This window comes from Epinephelus lanceolatus, chromosome 7 (genome assembly GCF_041903045.1).
Source record: "Epinephelus lanceolatus isolate andai-2023 chromosome 7, ASM4190304v1, whole genome shotgun sequence".
Taxonomy (NCBI): Eukaryota; Metazoa; Chordata; class Actinopteri; order Perciformes; family Serranidae; genus Epinephelus; species Epinephelus lanceolatus.
Genome location: NC_135740.1, coordinates 37,082,039 through 37,099,383, shown reverse-complemented (window position 1 = coordinate 37,099,383; position 17,345 = coordinate 37,082,039). Strand labels below are relative to the sequence as shown.

Below are 17,345 nucleotides of genomic sequence, written 5' to 3'. Positions count from 1 at the left end.
ATCACTTAATTTCTATGCTCACAACATTATGCTAAATGGGCCTATACATAAGCATTTATGTCTGACTGGAGCCATATTGTCCAGTTTTAATATTTCCATTACTTTTAATGTAAATTCCATTTTACATCTGTAATTTGCTGTTTTTTTGTTTTGTTTTTTTGTTTTTTTATCTCATTTGTCCAGAATTACATACTAATGAGTGAAAATCAATGCAAACAATATTTTAATATATTTTTATTGCATTTATTCATACTGCCATGATTTGAAATTATTCCATATATTCAATTAAATATAATTCACTTGAATTATTATAAATTAAAAACCATTATGAGTTTAATTGTATGCACACACACACAAAAAAAAAAAAATCATGTCACATTTGGGACTGCAGGTGCCACTGTGTGCATAACTTTATTTGTATGGCTTGTGAACACCCACACACACATACACACACACATGCACTCACTCACTAAACACTGCAATTGCTCTCAGGCACAGTAGCAGCTGCAGGGCATTTTTTTCGAGCCTGGACCAGCCAACCAGTCAGTACACTGGGAGAAAAAGTAGGCTACTCTTGTGCTTTTTGGAGTGGCATCCGATCCTGTCTTCATCATAACCAAAGCCCCTCTGTAACGTGCCGGAGGAAATGTCAGACCCAACACAGGAACTCACCAACAAGCCCTTCGCGGCCCAGTTGTCTAATGTTTACCTCAGCATCTTGGCACTCTTCTGCTTTAAGCTCTTTATTAAGATTTCTCTCAACTTGCTGACATACTTCTACATTGTCCGTGGGAACCGTAAAGAGGCTGCCAGGATATCAGCAGAGTTCTATGATTATGGTCAACAGCACAGTGAGTACTCTCAGAACAAAACATAAAAAGCCTTGAAGGTTTGTTTTTGTCTTGAGGTGGTTGCTTCATTCCACAAACTGCATAATTTTAAGCATATATTTGTGCGCTCAAGGCACATTTGGTGTAAAATGTAGCAACACTACAGCTGTGTTTACACTATACACCAGGCAGTATGTTGGATCTCAGGTGTATAAGGTCATAGGCAGAATATATCATCTTGTTCCCTTTCAAATCAAGTCACAATACTCCTGGCTAACACACAACCACACACACGCACTCCAAATTTCCATGTTTACAAATGAGCTATAAATGCTGCATTGCTAATCCAATGAGTATAAGAGCCTTTAATTGTATTCACATTATTACAAACCATAGATATGAATGATAGCCTACTTTTCTTTCATCAGCTTAATAGCTACTTATAAATCCTGTGCTGTACATTCAATATTAAAGGAAGACACTGTAGGCTGGCAGCTCTTTTTCTCTAATGTATTAATAGAACATAGTCATGATACCCCCCCCCTCCCCCTCATGCCCCCACCCCCACCCTGCCCTAGTTTCCATTCCCAGCTATGCAGTGCACCCTTTCACACTCAGACAGCAACCAAAACAACACTCCACATTCTCAGGGACAGGCAGTTCGAAGGCACATTCTGGGGGAAGAGAGACACGACGACAACATAATCTGTATCTATCATTCAAGGGGATGTTTAATTTAAAGTGGACCCACTCCACGGAATACTAATTAGCTAAGCTTAGGGTATTAGTCACGGTCCTGTACATATGGTCTTCCTTGTTCTGAGAAATCTGTTTGATGTCTGTAGCTCGGGTCTTTTATACCCGTACTTCAAATTAATGTCAGTCAAGGAAAATAGGGTGCATGAATAAAAGAGCTTGAGTTTAATAGAAAACATTAGGTTGATTATTATCTGCAAATTATGATCACAATGGAGGAAGTTAGGGATGATTACGAAAACGTGTGGAATGTATCGGCTGTAATTCTGGACATTGACTTCGGTGTGCTTCATGACATTTTTTGCCAAATAACATCAAATGCTTGCTGCTTATTTCTCAAGCTTATATTAATCACTCATGTGAATGATGTGTTAATGCGCTGAGTTTACTGCATAAGGACTTTTCAAGCACCATTAGTCACATAATGATACAGTGCCCCGTGCATTAACTCTTGGAACATGAAGGGTACAAACATGACCCGAAAGGTTAAAATATGACGTTGATAAACATATCAAGATGATGGAAAATTGATCAAATTAGATTTGTGGCTGGATTTGATTAAGCAGCTACGCTTTGTTAACAACAAAGAAATCATAATGTTATCAGACATGAGGAATAAACAAGATTTGATAAGACGAAAATATCAGGCTACATAATATAATTTCATAAGGACAGGAATCACACTTGTTTTCACTGATATGTAATGCTTAATTTCGATCTTCTATTATATTCCTCCAAACAAAATTATATTATAGTCATTTAAAGGAACAGTGTCTGAGATTCAGGGGGACTTAGTGACATCTGGTGCTGAGGACTGCAAACTGCAACCAGTTGAAACTTCTCCCAGTTGGAATTCCTTAAGTGTTAATCGTTCAGGAGGTTTTTAATGCAAGCAGTGATTTAACTGGTAAAAGCACTACATAAAGCTGTTTCATGTCATAAATCAGTGTTTCTCCAACGCTGTTCGGTATGTCGTAAACTGGCTGCTAGCCCAGAACCTGCTAAAGTGTGCTCATCTTTTTTCCCTGATAGCTTAAGATCCAGACTTAAAGGAGGTTTTGACTGGGAACCGAATTATCCGCAGGGATCTCTTTCGCTACAAAACAAATAATCTTGTGATTTAAATGGGTGGAAACGTTGAATAAAACAGTTTCATTTTTTTTAAAAAGTCAGTGGTTTTTTTGAATGGCCAATGCAAAAACACAAATGGCCCTATCTAGAGCCAGTGTTTGGTTTGTCCGTTCTGGGCTGCTGTAGAAACATGGTGGTGTAACGTGGCGATCTCCAGAGATGAGGACCTGCTCCGTGATTCTTATTTTCAGGTGATATACACAAAAGAAAAAATACTTATTATATTCCATTTCTAACAATATATCCCCCTAAATCCTGCACACTAGGCGTTTAACAAGCTTTACAATCAAACATATTGTATGTACCAGTACTTTATTAATACTTTAGGGAAGACAGAATATCTGTGTATGCAGAGGTTCTGACTAACATCTTCTTGCTAATGTTAGTAACTTAGGATTTTATGCTTGTTCTGCAATTATTGTTCATGGCTCTGTATAAGCGCATCAGCCTAACAGTAAACGTAAATGAAAGTAAGCTCTGACTTCATATTCTCACTGCAGGATCCTGGGCGGACCGCTCACCCCTCCACGATGCTGCGAGTCAGGGCCGCCTCCTGGCTCTGAAGACCCTCATTTTACAGGTGAAGAGAACACAGTCCCCTAGGAGAGTTATGTGCATCACCTCATCTGGACACATGGGGTCTGTTGTAACTGTCCCTTGTGCAACTAAATTTATATCAGTGCCTTTGCTGAATCCTGGTTTAGATTAGGCATATGGTATCACAGTAATATGGTAAACCAGGGTATTTAGAAATCCAGAAAGTATGATTTTCAATACCGTCAAAAATACAGACATTCCTCTTCCTAACTTTTAAACTAATACAGGGACACTATTGAGGTGATACAGTGCCCAGCACCTGCCACCAGAGGTCAGTCTCTTCTCAGCAACTGAGCTGAGAAAGATGGCGACTGCGAGTGATGGGGATAACATTACAGAACTTGTAAAAAACCAGCCAGCAAGGGCACATTTAACTTGATGACTTAAGAATTTATTTTGACCAACCCAGAGCTGGTGATTGCTGGAACAATGGAGGACTAACCGAGACAGTTTTGGTGAGATTTGTTTATTCATGTCTTGACTTAAACTAAGCGTTTTACGATTTAAATAATAAGGCATTTAAGCTAGTCTTAGTTCAGTGAAGGAGAGAAACTTGAATTCAGAAGGTGTACAGCTGTGTTCTGTTTTATAAGGAAAATAGGTGTAACTATTTCCTCCTTGACATTTGAGCTTGTGAAACATGGAGAACTGGCTCGGACTCATTTCCCAGCTGAGACAACAGTAGAGTGGGGCACCGTAATGACTTCTATTACCAGCACTTCAGCTTTTTTTTTTTTTTTTTTTTTACAAAAATACAATCAAATACAGTGCACCCCAGCGAAATGTCAGGAAGGCATGAAATAACTGATACCACTCAAGTCTAGTTTAAATGTTAAAAAAGAGGGTTAGATGAAAATAAGGGATCACTCAGGTTATCTAGGAAACATGCAACATTTTGGCATTCCTACAGTCAAGTACAGGCTTCAGAATGTTCTGAGAGTGCCACTGTATTACCAGACTAACACGACACTGTATGATACCACTAATACAGAATCAACTTTAAAATTCTACTGCTTGTCTCTAAATCACTGAATGTTAAGGTCCACAGCACTTGTCACATCTGCTGACCCACTATGGACCTCACAGACCTCTCAGGTCAGCTGGCTCTGGATCAGTGGTTGTTCCCAGAGTCAAAACTAAATATGGTGAAGCTGCCTTTGGCTTTTATGCTGCTCACATGTGGAACAAACTGCCAGGAGACCTGAGACAAAGCTGACCATTTTAAAATCCAAGCTAAAGGCGCACCTGTTTACCACTGCTCTTTATTTCTTTTATTGTAAATCAAATGTATTTATTAGTTTGTTGTTTTTATTGTTTTACTCTGTGTGTTTTCGCCTGTTTGCCTTTATTTTTTCATTCTATGCTTTTGCTTTGCTTGTTATTACTGGTTTTATCATCTGTTTCTTGTGCTTTTACCTGTGTGATTTTGTAAAGCAATCTGGGTTGTCTTTGGGTATGAATAAATACAAGTGCTATAAGTGCTTCTGGAGAAGAATAGTTGATTGAGTCTCATTCCCAGGTCGTCAAATACGGTCACTTTGGGTTGGTGTTCAGTCCAACTACCAACCGAAAGCGTTAGTATTTCACGACCTGGATTTGAGACTCAACAATCAACTATATTTCTCCAAAGTTGCATGCAGCACCTTTGAAGTTTGATATTTAATAGGGCCATGAGATTGTTGCTAACGTTGTCAAAGCCAAAGCTTTCTCTTGGCTATTACTGGCTGCTTGCAATTCTGCTGTTGCACAGGTTGTTTACTTACAATAACATGCAAAACATGGAAGGTAAACAGTCAACATCTGGCCATTAATAATAAATCTTGTGTTCTTAAGTAAATCTCAGGTGAGATGCTGACATGTTTACCTAAGCTTACAATTTCATGACTTGGCATCTTAGACAATACAGCACTAAAACATGTTTTTGAAGTACAAACATGCAGCACAGAATCACCATAATAACAAGTATTACTTAAGCATTGTATAAAGTATCTGAAAGGGTTGACAGAGTTGCTGATTTAAGGGAGAATCTCCTCTCCCACATGCATTTCCAGCTGCTCACAAATTGAGGAGTGTGCTACAAGAGAGTCAAGTCATTTGAGCTATGAAGCCAACAATGTCTTGTTCTTCACTCAAACAAGCTCATGACAAAGCAGCGATAACATTACAGTATTCTGCATGGTGATATATTAGTTCTCTCTTCTATTGGATCTGCACTTTAATTAGCAAGCTTATTCATCTCTATTATTCTAATGTGACTGTACATTATAGTTAGTCAATTACTGACAGCCATAACTGAGGAGGACAGGTCTGTTTTATAAAAGACGATAAGCTCTGTTTATGATCTTGCAGTTCCTAGTTTTCACCAATAGAGGCTGACAAAGGTCACGTATTACTTAATGCATCATGTAACATCTAAATATCTGTGGCTGTGTGATTTGGTTTCCAGGGTCACAGTGTGAATGTTCTGACAATAGACCATGTGACACCCCTTCATGAGGCCTGTGTCGGAGACCACGTCACCTGTGCCAGAGCTCTCATAGATGCAGGAGCAAATGTAAGTCACATATTGGCCTTTAATGCTGCTATGCTGCACAGGTCAAATGTCATTTCCGCGGCTGGGGAGAAGTAACAAATGAGCAATGCTGCTCGTATTCTACAGTCACTGTAGAGCTATTAGGTTGTTGTTCCCCTTCAACTGTTCCCCCAGGCTGTTGCTATTAGTCAACTTGCATCGTTAAACAAGGCCTAAAAATAACAATTTAAGAAAATGTGTTTACAGGTCAATGCTTCCACGATTGATGGAGTCACCCCTCTGTTCAACGCCTGTGCAGTGGGCAGCGTGGCATGCACTGAAGTTCTTTTGGAAAATGGAGCAAAACCCCAGAGTGCTGTATACCATCCATCACCAATACATGAAGCTACAAGCAAAGGTATGTTATTACAAAGTGTTTTGCATTATGACAAAATGCATCAACTAGTATTATATCAGGTAGTTTTCTAATGACTTCTTAATTTAGTGTACATCTAAACAGTGTTGTGTGGCAGTTAGCTGTCACAAATTCAGTGCCCATTGTATCTGTGTTGCTGCTGGTGTTCGTTATCTCATATAACAGCATCGCCACCCTGTGTGTTATTAAATGTACAATAATATAGGGGTCTCTCAATCAGTGCAACAACAAAAGTCACTGCAGTCAGTTTCTCCCAGTTAGTATTCCTACAGTGTTCATCATTCAAGAAGTTTTTACAAGGAGTTGAATTATCTACCTAGGTCTCTTCCTCTCTAAAAGAAATGTTTTAAGTGTTTTAAACTGGTAAAACAAAAAAAAAAAAGAATAAGAATAAAGCAGTTTTATGTTAAAAATCACTGTTTCTCCGACGTTCTTCAGCTCATTGCAGAAGGGTTTACTAGCCCAGCTCCTGTCATCATTTTCTCTGATACACTCAGAATCAGACACTTAAGAGGTTTTTACCAGGGGCCGAATTATCAGCAGAGGTCTCCCCCTCTCCAGAACAAACCAACCCTGTGATTTAAACTGGTGTATACACTGAATAAAGCAGTTTCAGATTCAAAATCTTTGTTTCTGCGACACTATTCAGCGCAGCAGGGGCTGGAGCCTAGTTGCTGCTAACGTGCGCTCAGCATTTTTCTCTGATAAAGTTAAATCCAGACATCCAATGACTTAAATCCTCCATCTGGGTAAAATATTTAGGTAAAAACAACCAAGATCTGAAAGGTGCATTGTAAAAATGTGGCCTAAAACCAGATAAAAAAGTCCATTTATGACACCTTCTGGCAGACAACCACAAACCTGACACATGCACACAGAGGATATGATGCAACCAAATGACATGGACTGGGTCCTTGATTAAAGTTACAGATGTCTCTGTAATGTTTGAGCATTTTTGGAAATGTTTGGGATACTCTATGTACACAACTCAGCAAAATATGTAACACTGGTCTCGCTGATTTTAGACATTTTAATGAGGATTATTAGACCTTTAATATATAACGAACCCATATATAACTCTACAACTACAGCCTTCACTACATCCTGTCTCTCAACCTATATTTGTGTCCTTTACTGTGCTATAAAGCACTTCCATACACACCCGCACCGTGAAAAACAGCTTTAAAAATAAATCTCAACATGACCCAAGCAGACAGCTTGGAGAATTATTTCGCATTGTCACTTACTGATTACTGTCTTCATGCTTCATTACGTCCAGGTCATTACGGTTGTGTGGAGGCTCTGGTGACTTGGGGGGCAGATGTGGACATGGACATTCCTCACCTGGGCACAGCGCTCTACACAGCCTGCGTCTGCCAAGAGCTGGAGTGTGCCAGGAAACTCCTGAGGGAAGGTCAGCTCGCAGCACAGTGTGGATCTTTACATCTCCGCACAGACGGGCACACGTCCTGTTTGAACATACACACAAGGTTACGCAAGCACATTTAGTGTGGAGGGAAAGGGAAATAAATACATAAACAAATATGCACGCACAGTAGATTTTAAAAGGCCTTTTTGAAATCATTTAGCACCTGACAAACAAAAACAGCATTTTGACAAAACATTTGTGTGGCCTTACGTTGCTGTACTCTCATTATTCCTGATGAACCACCTGATTGCAGATGACAGGCATTTTCAGCACAGCAGCAACAAAACAGCTTTATTTTTTGTCAGTTATGTAAATCATCAAGGCAATGGAAAACACCAGTGGGAGGTGTTAGCCTGTCAGTTTTTTCCGAAACTCTAAAAAGTATCTTTCTCAAGACCATATAAAGGGAATTCAGTCGGAGGCGGCAACAAAACACATACACTGTATTTTTTACTGCTACTGGCCTCAGTAATGCAGACGCACCACATGATGCAATTGAGTAGGGAGCAGCACAGCAGCTACATGTAGCCCACAGCTGACTGATTACATTTTCAAGCTATTTGTATGCCCATACTGCTGGCTACCTTTGATTGAAAGTAACAAGTTCACTCAGGGGTGTTGAAAGTAATTTCTGGGAAATGTAATAAATTGTTATGTAGAGGGCTACAGGGGAAGGCAGTTACATTAAAAATAAAAATAAGAATATATAGTCACAAATCAACTCCTGGATTACTATGAACACAACACGTATCTGACACTGAAGCTTTTCCATCTGAACTCTGTCTAAGATGGATAATCAAGTTGTCCTCCTCACAGGTGCAAATGTACAGAAAGGCAAGTCCCTGGATTCACCCTTACATGCAGCTGCAGAAAAGGACAGCACAGCTGTAGTGAAGCTGCTGCTGGACTTTGGTGCAGACATTAATGCCAGGAACACTGAGTTTCAGAGGCCGGTAGATGTGGCTCCACCCAGCAGTCTAACAGAGGGCTTTCTACTGCTATATGAAGGTACAACAACACTAGTACTTTTTTGTAAGCTACTAGAGACCTATGTTTGAATCTCTTTTGTCTAACTTATTGTGTTGATGTCTGTGTTAGAACTCCATTGACAGATGTAAAATTTGTCCTTCACGCTCCTTTTATCTTAGCTTGTGGCATGACAGTTAAGAAAATGTCAACTGTAGTCAATGATTCCCACTTATGCATTAGAAACAGGCTATATAATGCTTCATTGTCTTATCTCCATAGCTACACCGAGACTGCTGAGCCAGCTGTGTCGTCAGTGCATCAGGAGCTGCGTCGGCCGTGACAGACTCCACCTTCTTTCCCACCTTCCCCTGCCCAACAGAATTAGTAACTACCTGCAGTACCAATGACAGGCAGAACAAACTGCCTGCATAAATTGGACTTAAAGACAGAAAAAGCGCATCCACTCCATGAACTCTTCCTACTTTTAATTTTAGCTACCAGTCAATTAGTCACTGAGTAGCCACTGAGTAGCTGGCAGTACCAAGCTGTGTTGAGCTGGCCTGCATCCCATATGTGATTGTGGACTTGGATGAATGTTAAAGCAAGGAGTTTAAAAAAATAACGTTTGAGGCATAGCCTTCCCTGGATAAAATATGATTAAAATATAAAACATAAACATATTATTTGTCATTCAGGTGTGCCGTATTTAGAAGATTCCTTGTTAGTTGTGATAGCAATCAGAGAGTGATGCACTTTGAAAACTTTATATAATGTTGTATAAATGCACAGTATATGTAAATGACTATACATAGTTTTGCATCTGATATATAACACACTGCACACAACTAGATGATTAAAATTGTTTTGAAATCCCATGCATTCCAAAATATGTTGTCTTTGCAGGCTGTGTTGCTAATGATGTTTGACTTGGAGGTGCAGAGGGAGAATCATTAATACAAAAAGTTTGAAAACAAAAATAGTTGACATGTTTAAGCTCGGATTACAGAGTACTGACAGCTGGAGGCAGCTGACTTTACTGTTAAGTCCCAAATGGAAAATATGAGGGAGTGGAGCAGCAAGTGTTTATTTCTACTGCTGAGACAATAGCTACATTACTATCTACCACAATTAAATAAAGCTTCAAAGACATTGTGGACAAAATCACATGAATAAATAGCAGTGTGAAATAACATTTCATAACACTGAGCTGAGTTTTGGATGTTTATACGGACCTGTTTCCCACTTTCATGGCTGTATCACATGCCTGTATTGACAGAATTATATATTTCATGTCTTCCTCTATTTCATATTGTATACTGGTAAAATTAATGTATTGGAAATCCTCCATAAAATTGTGTAGGCCTATTACTGTAACATCCTCTGAGGGGCAGTAAACAGCACTGCTGTCTGTGCTGCCACATGTCGGAGCAGTGTGTCCTGTCGTTGCCATGGAAACATAAACAAAGTCCACCGGCTGTAGGGGAAACCGGTCGAGTTAATTGGGGTTTAGCATGATTATATGGATTGACTTGCTGTATAGTTAACAGTAAAACATTATTTGTTTGTAGATTTCATCACCTTGACAGCGGTATGTCTTACCCACAGTCTCCCAAAAAGACAGGACTGCCGAGAGAAGTGGTGAAATGGCTGCAGAGCCTCGACCTGTCATTTTATCCGAAGAATGTGCGCAGGTAACGTTAAAGAGTTCATCTACACAAACCGCAACTGAGCTAACTTAGCTAACAGAATACACGTCCCAATGAGCGCTGATAAAGAAGTATTTGCAGGTCAATTTCCAGACTATAAAGTTGACATAAATGTAGTTTAACAGTCAGTTACTATACAGGTCTCGGTGACATAACGTTATTACGTAGGTTCGTGTTAACCGTTGTTTCAGTTGGGTTTAGCTAGCATGCTAGCTACAACTAACGAGTCTATTTAACGTAGTTAGCGCCAGCCACGGTTGGAAACTAACTTTTTGTCCACTTGCCACCGTGACTGGTGGGCTATAAAACCTACCAGCCACTCAATAGATTACCATTGTTTTATTAGCTGGTGAAAAAAGCAAATCTAGTCTCCAATTGCATATTTAACCAGCATTTAGCTGATGCTAATGATGCTAGTACTGATAACTTTATTTAACCTCGAAAGGGCCTCACCGAGAAATAAAATGATTTTACAGGAGTGTCCTGTACCGTTGCACCACGTAACAAAGCTAAATATACAACCCCAATTTCATCTAAATGTAATTAAAACAGACTGCAATGATTTGTGAATCAAGTTTAACCTATATTTAATTGAATGAAGTACAAAGATAAGATATTTAATGGTCAGATCGGTGAACTGTATTTTATATTTTTTTGTAAGTATACATTTACTGTGAATGTGATAGACAGACAGACACCTCGACACCTCTTTGGATCGTTCCACTGGTAAACAGGTCAACTGTTAACAGATTAAAGTGTCATGACTGAGTATGATAAGAGCATCCTTGATAGTCACTTTGTGAAAAACTGCATGGGCAAGCAGTCCCAGCAGTTTAAGAACAATGTTTCTCAACGCACAATTGCAAGGAATTTTATCATCAAAACATTCAGATAAATCTGGAGAAACCTCAGCATGAAAAGGGCAAAGCTGAAAACCACCATTAAATGGCTGTGACCTTTAACCCCTCAGGCAGCATGGCATTAAAAATGATAAGATTGTATAATAGATATTACTACATGCCATGGGCTCAAAAACACTTTGGATAACCATTGTCAGTAAACAAAGTTTGTTGCTGCATGTAAAAATGCAAATTAAGACTGTGGTCTGACGAGTCTACATTTCAAACTGTTTTTTTGGAAATCACGAGCGTTGTGTCCTCCAGGCTACAGAAGAAAAAGATCATACAAATTGTCACTGCCACAAAGTTTAAAAGCCAGCATCTGTGGGGTGTTTTCATACCCATGGCATTATGGGTAACTAGCATATCTGTGAAGACACCATGAATGCTAAAACATATGCTGTCATGCAGACAGCATCTTTTAGGGGACACTTCTGCTTATTCTAGCAAGGCAGTGTCACACCACATTCTGCACCTGTAACAACCGGCACCAGACTGGCCTGCCTGCAGTCCAGACCTGTATCCCATTAAAAATGTGGGGCACATTATGAAGCACAAAATACGGCAATGGAGACCCTGGACTACTGAGCAACTAAAGTCATAAATCAACAAGAAAAGGACAGAACTTTGTGTTCAAAATTTTAATAATGAGTGTCCTCAGTTCATAAAAGTTTACTGGGTGTTGTTAGAAGAAATGGTGATGTAAAACAGTGGTAAACATGCTCCTGGTCCTAACTTTTTTGGAACTTGTTGCATTAAATACATTAAATATCTCATCTCTGTTTTGTATTTAATTGAATATAGATCAAATAAGATTTATAATATATGTTTTCTGTAGCATCCCAACTATTTTGGAATTTGGGTTGTACAATACAGGGACTTACAATAAAATGCTGACAAACATCAATGCATTCCAAAGACAGCAAACTTTTCAAAGTAGATTTCACTGGTGGAGTAAATATACTCAGTCTGTTCTCCATACTTTTTTCCACAGAGATTTTTCCAATGGTTTCCTTGTCGCAGAGATATTGTCTCGTTATTACTCCCACGATTTTCCAATACATTCATATGACAAAGGAACTTCACTTTCTGCCAAACAGAGGAACTGGAGCCAAATAGAAAAGGTAAGAGGAGGAAAGAAATCTAAAAATATAATGAGCAGCTCAGTTCAGTTGGCATGTGAATTAAATATGGTTTAATTTTGCCTTTAGTGGACTGCTAAATTAGTATTAAAAATGACTCCACTTTCAGGTCCTTATTTTGCATCAGATAATTACTAAAAGTTTTCATTGTCCCAGTCTCTACAGAAGCAGAATCTGCACTTAATGAAAGAAGTTATTGATGGAGTCATCCACTGTAAACCAGGAGCAGCTGAATTGTTGGTGCAGGAGGTTTATACTGTCTTAACTAACCGGAGGTATGTGTTGATTGGGTGGAGAACAAGAGCGTTTGAGATTGAGGCAGATTCAAAAACATCAGCTGCTTTTCTTCTTTAACCAGACAGATGGGGAGTTTATATAGCATCTTATGTATACCTGGAGGTTAGAAAAACTAATTGTCCTGACTATTTTGTTGTATAATTTTCACAGCTAGTTTACTTTAGTGATATTAGTACACTGCAGTAGTAAGGTACTCAGTAAGGCACTCAAGCGTGTGTGTTATTAGCTCATAAGTTTCCCAGTTTCTTTTTGGTGTGAGACATTACTGTGAATTGACTATTGCCAAATTGTTTAGCTTATGTACCTCTAAGGAATGTGTTAGATGTAACTACATATAAAACTATACAATGCATGTAACCTTCTTGTAATGTTGACATTGCTATAACATCTTACACACATCACTGCTTATTACAACTATAAAAACTAAAGGATGCTGATACTGAACAATGACTTTAACTGGATCACGAAGATTTTAACAATATGTGGGCAATTAAAAAACTATCAACACCCCGCTAATTGGTTTCTAGTGGTTTCTTGAGCCTAAGTAAACACACTAAAAAAGGGTGCCAGTCAGCTGGTATACAGCACATTTGCACAGTGTAATGATAGTCACAAAACATGTAAACAACAGAGATCTGTAGATGTTCTGATTTTCTTAAGTTTCCCTTCTCAGCATCAGAGAAGTTCAACGCCCAATGTCGGACTTCACTGACCAAGAGTACCAGGAGCTTCTGCCCACAGTGGCCCGTTCCACGGCCTCCAAGGCCATCAAGAACAACCTGAGGATAACGGAGATCATGGCCGAGCCCGACATTAGCACAAACCAGAGGAAGGCAGAAATGATCCTCCACAGGCACCTGGAGCACAAGGCTGCAGAGAGGATACTCAACCCCGGTGAGCCACCCAGGGGTGATATCATGCTTTCTATTGAGGCAAATATAGACTGCTTTGATAACGTTTCTGTATTTGTTTCTCCTTTGGAACAATTTTGACAATTTCTTTGGCTACAGGGCGTTTTAATGTGAAGCCTAATCTGGGTCGGCTGGCAGCCAAAAATCTTCTGTCATCCAGTGGCTGTGATGAGTGCTTTGCTTCATATGGAGACACTACAGCAAGTAAGCGTTAAGTCTTATTTTCTCTCCAAACAATGATCAGCAGAGAGTGTTGATTCTACAAATGAGCTTAAATGCATCATTTAGTTGTAGCAGATTCTTATGTTTTGGGCAAATAATGACGGTTTGTTTTGACACACAGCAGTGTCTAAACAATCTATTTTCCAATTTCTGCCATTTTAGAGTTGTGCTCCTCATCGACGTGGAGAGGAGCTGCTGTTTCCTTCAAGGAGATAAAGGTGCACCAGCCTGTCAGACGCTCACTGGTTAACTAGTAAAGGAGCTGGATGGAGCTCTGTGCTCTGTTATTATATATTGTGTGTGTGTGTGTCACTTAATGTATTGATGTGTCACAGTTCTTCAGAGCATAGCCTATTTTAACTCTTGTGCCTCACAAGTATAAACTGGAGTATAATTTGTTTTGAAAGACAGACGTCACTGTTTGTTATGGCTTATGTAATGTCACTGTGCCTCCACCATCATGTCTGGGCTATGCCAGTTTGTACCAGTAGGTGGCAGCATTGAGTCATGAGCAGAGTTCTCCTCTATGTCTTTTAGACTAATACCCACTGCTGTAGGTGTACCATTGACAAAAAGAGGAAATAAATCAGTGTGTGCAGCCGAAACTGACAAGCTTGCTGTTCATCTGTTTGTGTTGCTCACCGTCCTAAGTGCTAAGATGCTACTCCTGATGTTTCTTTTCCCACCAATGGACCATTTTTACAGCAGGCTTTTTGACATGTCATAATAGGAAAAACATAGGTGAAATTGATGACATTAATATCACAGTTCCATTAAGTGTCTCAGTGAGCTATTCCAGTGAGCCAGCATGCACCACATCAGGACATCCCCTAAATTGAATACAGCTGCCATCATTAATATTGTTAAATACACCTGTGATTTTCCTACAATGACAAGCCAAAGTATCTGCTAACATGCATCCTCCCTTCTTTACCATCACTGAGGCAACACACAGACTTTTTTTAATCTGCATTATAAGAAATCATGATTCGCCAAATGCTGGTAAAATGATGTGCAACTTATACCTGATTCCTAAATTGGATTGCTTGATCATCATTAATGTTGTGAATTTTCTAGCCTCTGGTTGAATAGATTTCAGCACTTGTATGGACTGCAGTGTCAATATGTGTGGAATACTACATGATGAATCACAGGCCTTGACTTTCAAAGGTGTTTTTCTGTGAACATGTCAATAAAACTTTGCCTGTGGTTACACAAATTAAATGTGCTGACACATCTTGTGCCATCTAGAGCAGCAGAAGAAGCTAAACAATTGTGGTTTTGGGTGAAAATGCCATTCCTGTGATAATGATTGTGTAGCAGTGTCCTCACCTCACTGGTTATGGAGGGATTTTAGGAACTTGTCAAAAAGGAGATAACGCGGGGATGTAACGGATCACTAATGTTTTTCATACTGGAACAAGAGAGGACTTGTCCACACTGTCACCAAATTTAATTTTGCAGGCCCAACATCATCTATTTTAAACCTTCTCCCTTTAGTGTTAACATAACCCAGTTCTGTATTTTGGCCATGACTGTCCAAATTTAACATGGATCCCGAGTTTGTTGGATGGCTATTAGATTGTAGGTACACATAGATCCTCAGCATTAATGACACAATATGTGGTGCTCCTTTATTGGATCTGTGTGTGTGATCTGAACTGTGTCATGTCACCATGTCTGTACAGACTACACACAAAAAACCCCAGAAGTTTCTTTCCTGACAGACACATTTTGATGTTTTTAATTATTCAGTCACTGAGCCAGTTACAGGAGAGTAATTCTGCTCGTGGTTGATGATTTTTTCAGGAGTGCAACAACAGCTTCTTACAACCTAATGTATTAAAGATGCATTCATGTTTGAGGACAGACAAGTTCAGTTTTAGGTTGAAGCTAACATTTAAATTCTGTTTTCTTATACTTTTTAAGCATCAGCTGTTTATAATTTACAATAAAAACTGCAGACTTTTTTTATTCCTGATTTGTGGTCCTTGCTCGTCAGCAAGTCAGCCAATAGTGTGATATCAAATTCTGTGGCTAATATGCATCATGGTTACTGCTGGTGCGACATTTAATACTGAGTACATGTGTATCTCTTATTAACCATGTATAAACCAATGTACAATTTTAACACACTGGCAGGGGAAACCAACTGAATGGTGCTATGGATATGTTTTTAGGCTTATGCTTTAAACCAATTTAATCCACACTGAATTCTGGAAAGCCACAAGAATACATCCATGGTAATCCTGCATTTTCTTTGTGCGTTTATTTTTGCATACTTAGCAGAGAACAATTCTTTTCTGGTGCCAAAGCCACTCAGATTCACTTTGAGATTTAGATCACCCTACTGGCCCCAAATCTCCGAGCTCTTATGGATGCTCAGTGTACAGTACAATTGAGCTGTGAAGCTAGTGAAAAACGGATGACAGGATGATAAGTGTTTCTGGCTGACTGCCTGGCTTCTCATGTGGTCTAAGAGCCTGGGCTTTCAATAGAGAGATAGGACAATGCTGTAATGATATGATCTGCACAGCCTCAACAGACTATTAGCTACAGATGACCATGAGATTTATTGCTGCCATAGCGATGCAACAGAATCTGTAATCTGCTGCGGGAGGAGGAGAGCATCAATTGGGTCAACAGCAAAATCAAAAGACAGCTAATGCTAAACTGTAAACAAAATGTTGAAACATGACACTTTTTCAACAAAATCATTCATCAACCATTTTATGAGAGTGGATCTCTGACATTTAAACAAATCCACCAGCCTGTGATATATCTCATGGTCTCTTTGAGAGCAGCCCATCCTTTTCCCCGTGGTAGTCAATGGCTGGTAAAGCCTCTTTCCCTGCCTCCCTCAGTGGAGCTGTAAAACCTGACCTCCTTAATCTTTCAGTGTCTTTTGATTTCCCTCAGCTTGACTGGGCGTGAACACACATCAGCACTTAAGACGGAGAGCGCTGTCGCCTGTTGATTTCTGCAGGCGCTGGGAGATGAGCATCGGAATTTGGATTTTCAGTGTCAAGCCTCACATTCAGTTGCATCCATCGCTTTATACTGAAAATCCAGATTGTGAGGTCAGCAGCCAAGTGATACCATATAAATGCAAAACAGCAAGTGTACTGTGTACCACACAATAGCCAGGGTCCTTACACGTGCTTTTTATATTGCACAATAAATTACTGTAAACACTAATAATGACAAGTGAGATGGGCTGTTTTACATAAAAAGCACCTGCCAGGGTTACAGGGTGATGTTTATATTTATTCTACATCCACACGCCTCTTCTGCTTAACAATATCTAGGTCCTGGTTGCTATAGCAACTAGCAAGCCCATACTGGAGACCGACCAGGAGACATTAATAAGCTTACTGAGCTTCTTTGGCTCCTTCTGTTGGTCATGAGCACAGGCAGTGGCTGGAGGATTTTAAGCTGCACATGCATGCATACAAAAAATACACAAGGCCTTTCATCCGATATGGAAACACCAGCTTCGTGTATAAAA

The 17,345-nt window shown here is 39.5% G+C and overlaps 2 protein-coding genes across 3 annotated transcripts; both read left to right on the top strand.

Annotated features, from left to right (window-relative positions):
* Window positions 1–456: 456 nt before the first annotated feature.
* asb5a (ankyrin repeat and SOCS box containing 5a) lies at window positions 457–9,535 on the top strand. Of its 2 annotated transcripts, none has more exons than XM_033632508.2 (7): window positions 457–851; window positions 3,218–3,297; window positions 5,761–5,868; window positions 6,094–6,244; window positions 7,542–7,676; window positions 8,508–8,699; window positions 8,940–9,535. In XM_033632508.2, the coding sequence occupies exons 1-7, from the start codon at window positions 647–649 to the stop codon at window positions 9,065–9,067; spliced, it is 999 nt and encodes a 332-aa protein (XP_033488399.1). In that variant the 5' UTR covers window positions 457–646; the 3' UTR covers window positions 9,068–9,535. The 2 variants fall into 2 exon arrangements, with proteins under 2 accessions (XP_033488399.1, XP_078025626.1); XM_078169500.1 differs by lacking the exon at window positions 457–851 and adding an exon at window positions 1,565–1,868.
* Window positions 9,536–10,114: 579 nt separating this feature from the next.
* spata4 (spermatogenesis associated 4) lies at window positions 10,115–14,985 on the top strand. The gene is made up of 6 exons (XM_033632511.2): window positions 10,115–10,351; window positions 12,260–12,389; window positions 12,564–12,682; window positions 13,378–13,598; window positions 13,715–13,819; window positions 14,000–14,985. The coding sequence occupies exons 1-6, from the start codon at window positions 10,251–10,253 to the stop codon at window positions 14,089–14,091; spliced, it is 768 nt and encodes a 255-aa protein (XP_033488402.1). The 5' UTR covers window positions 10,115–10,250; the 3' UTR covers window positions 14,092–14,985.
* Window positions 14,986–17,345: the final 2,360 nt, after the last annotated feature.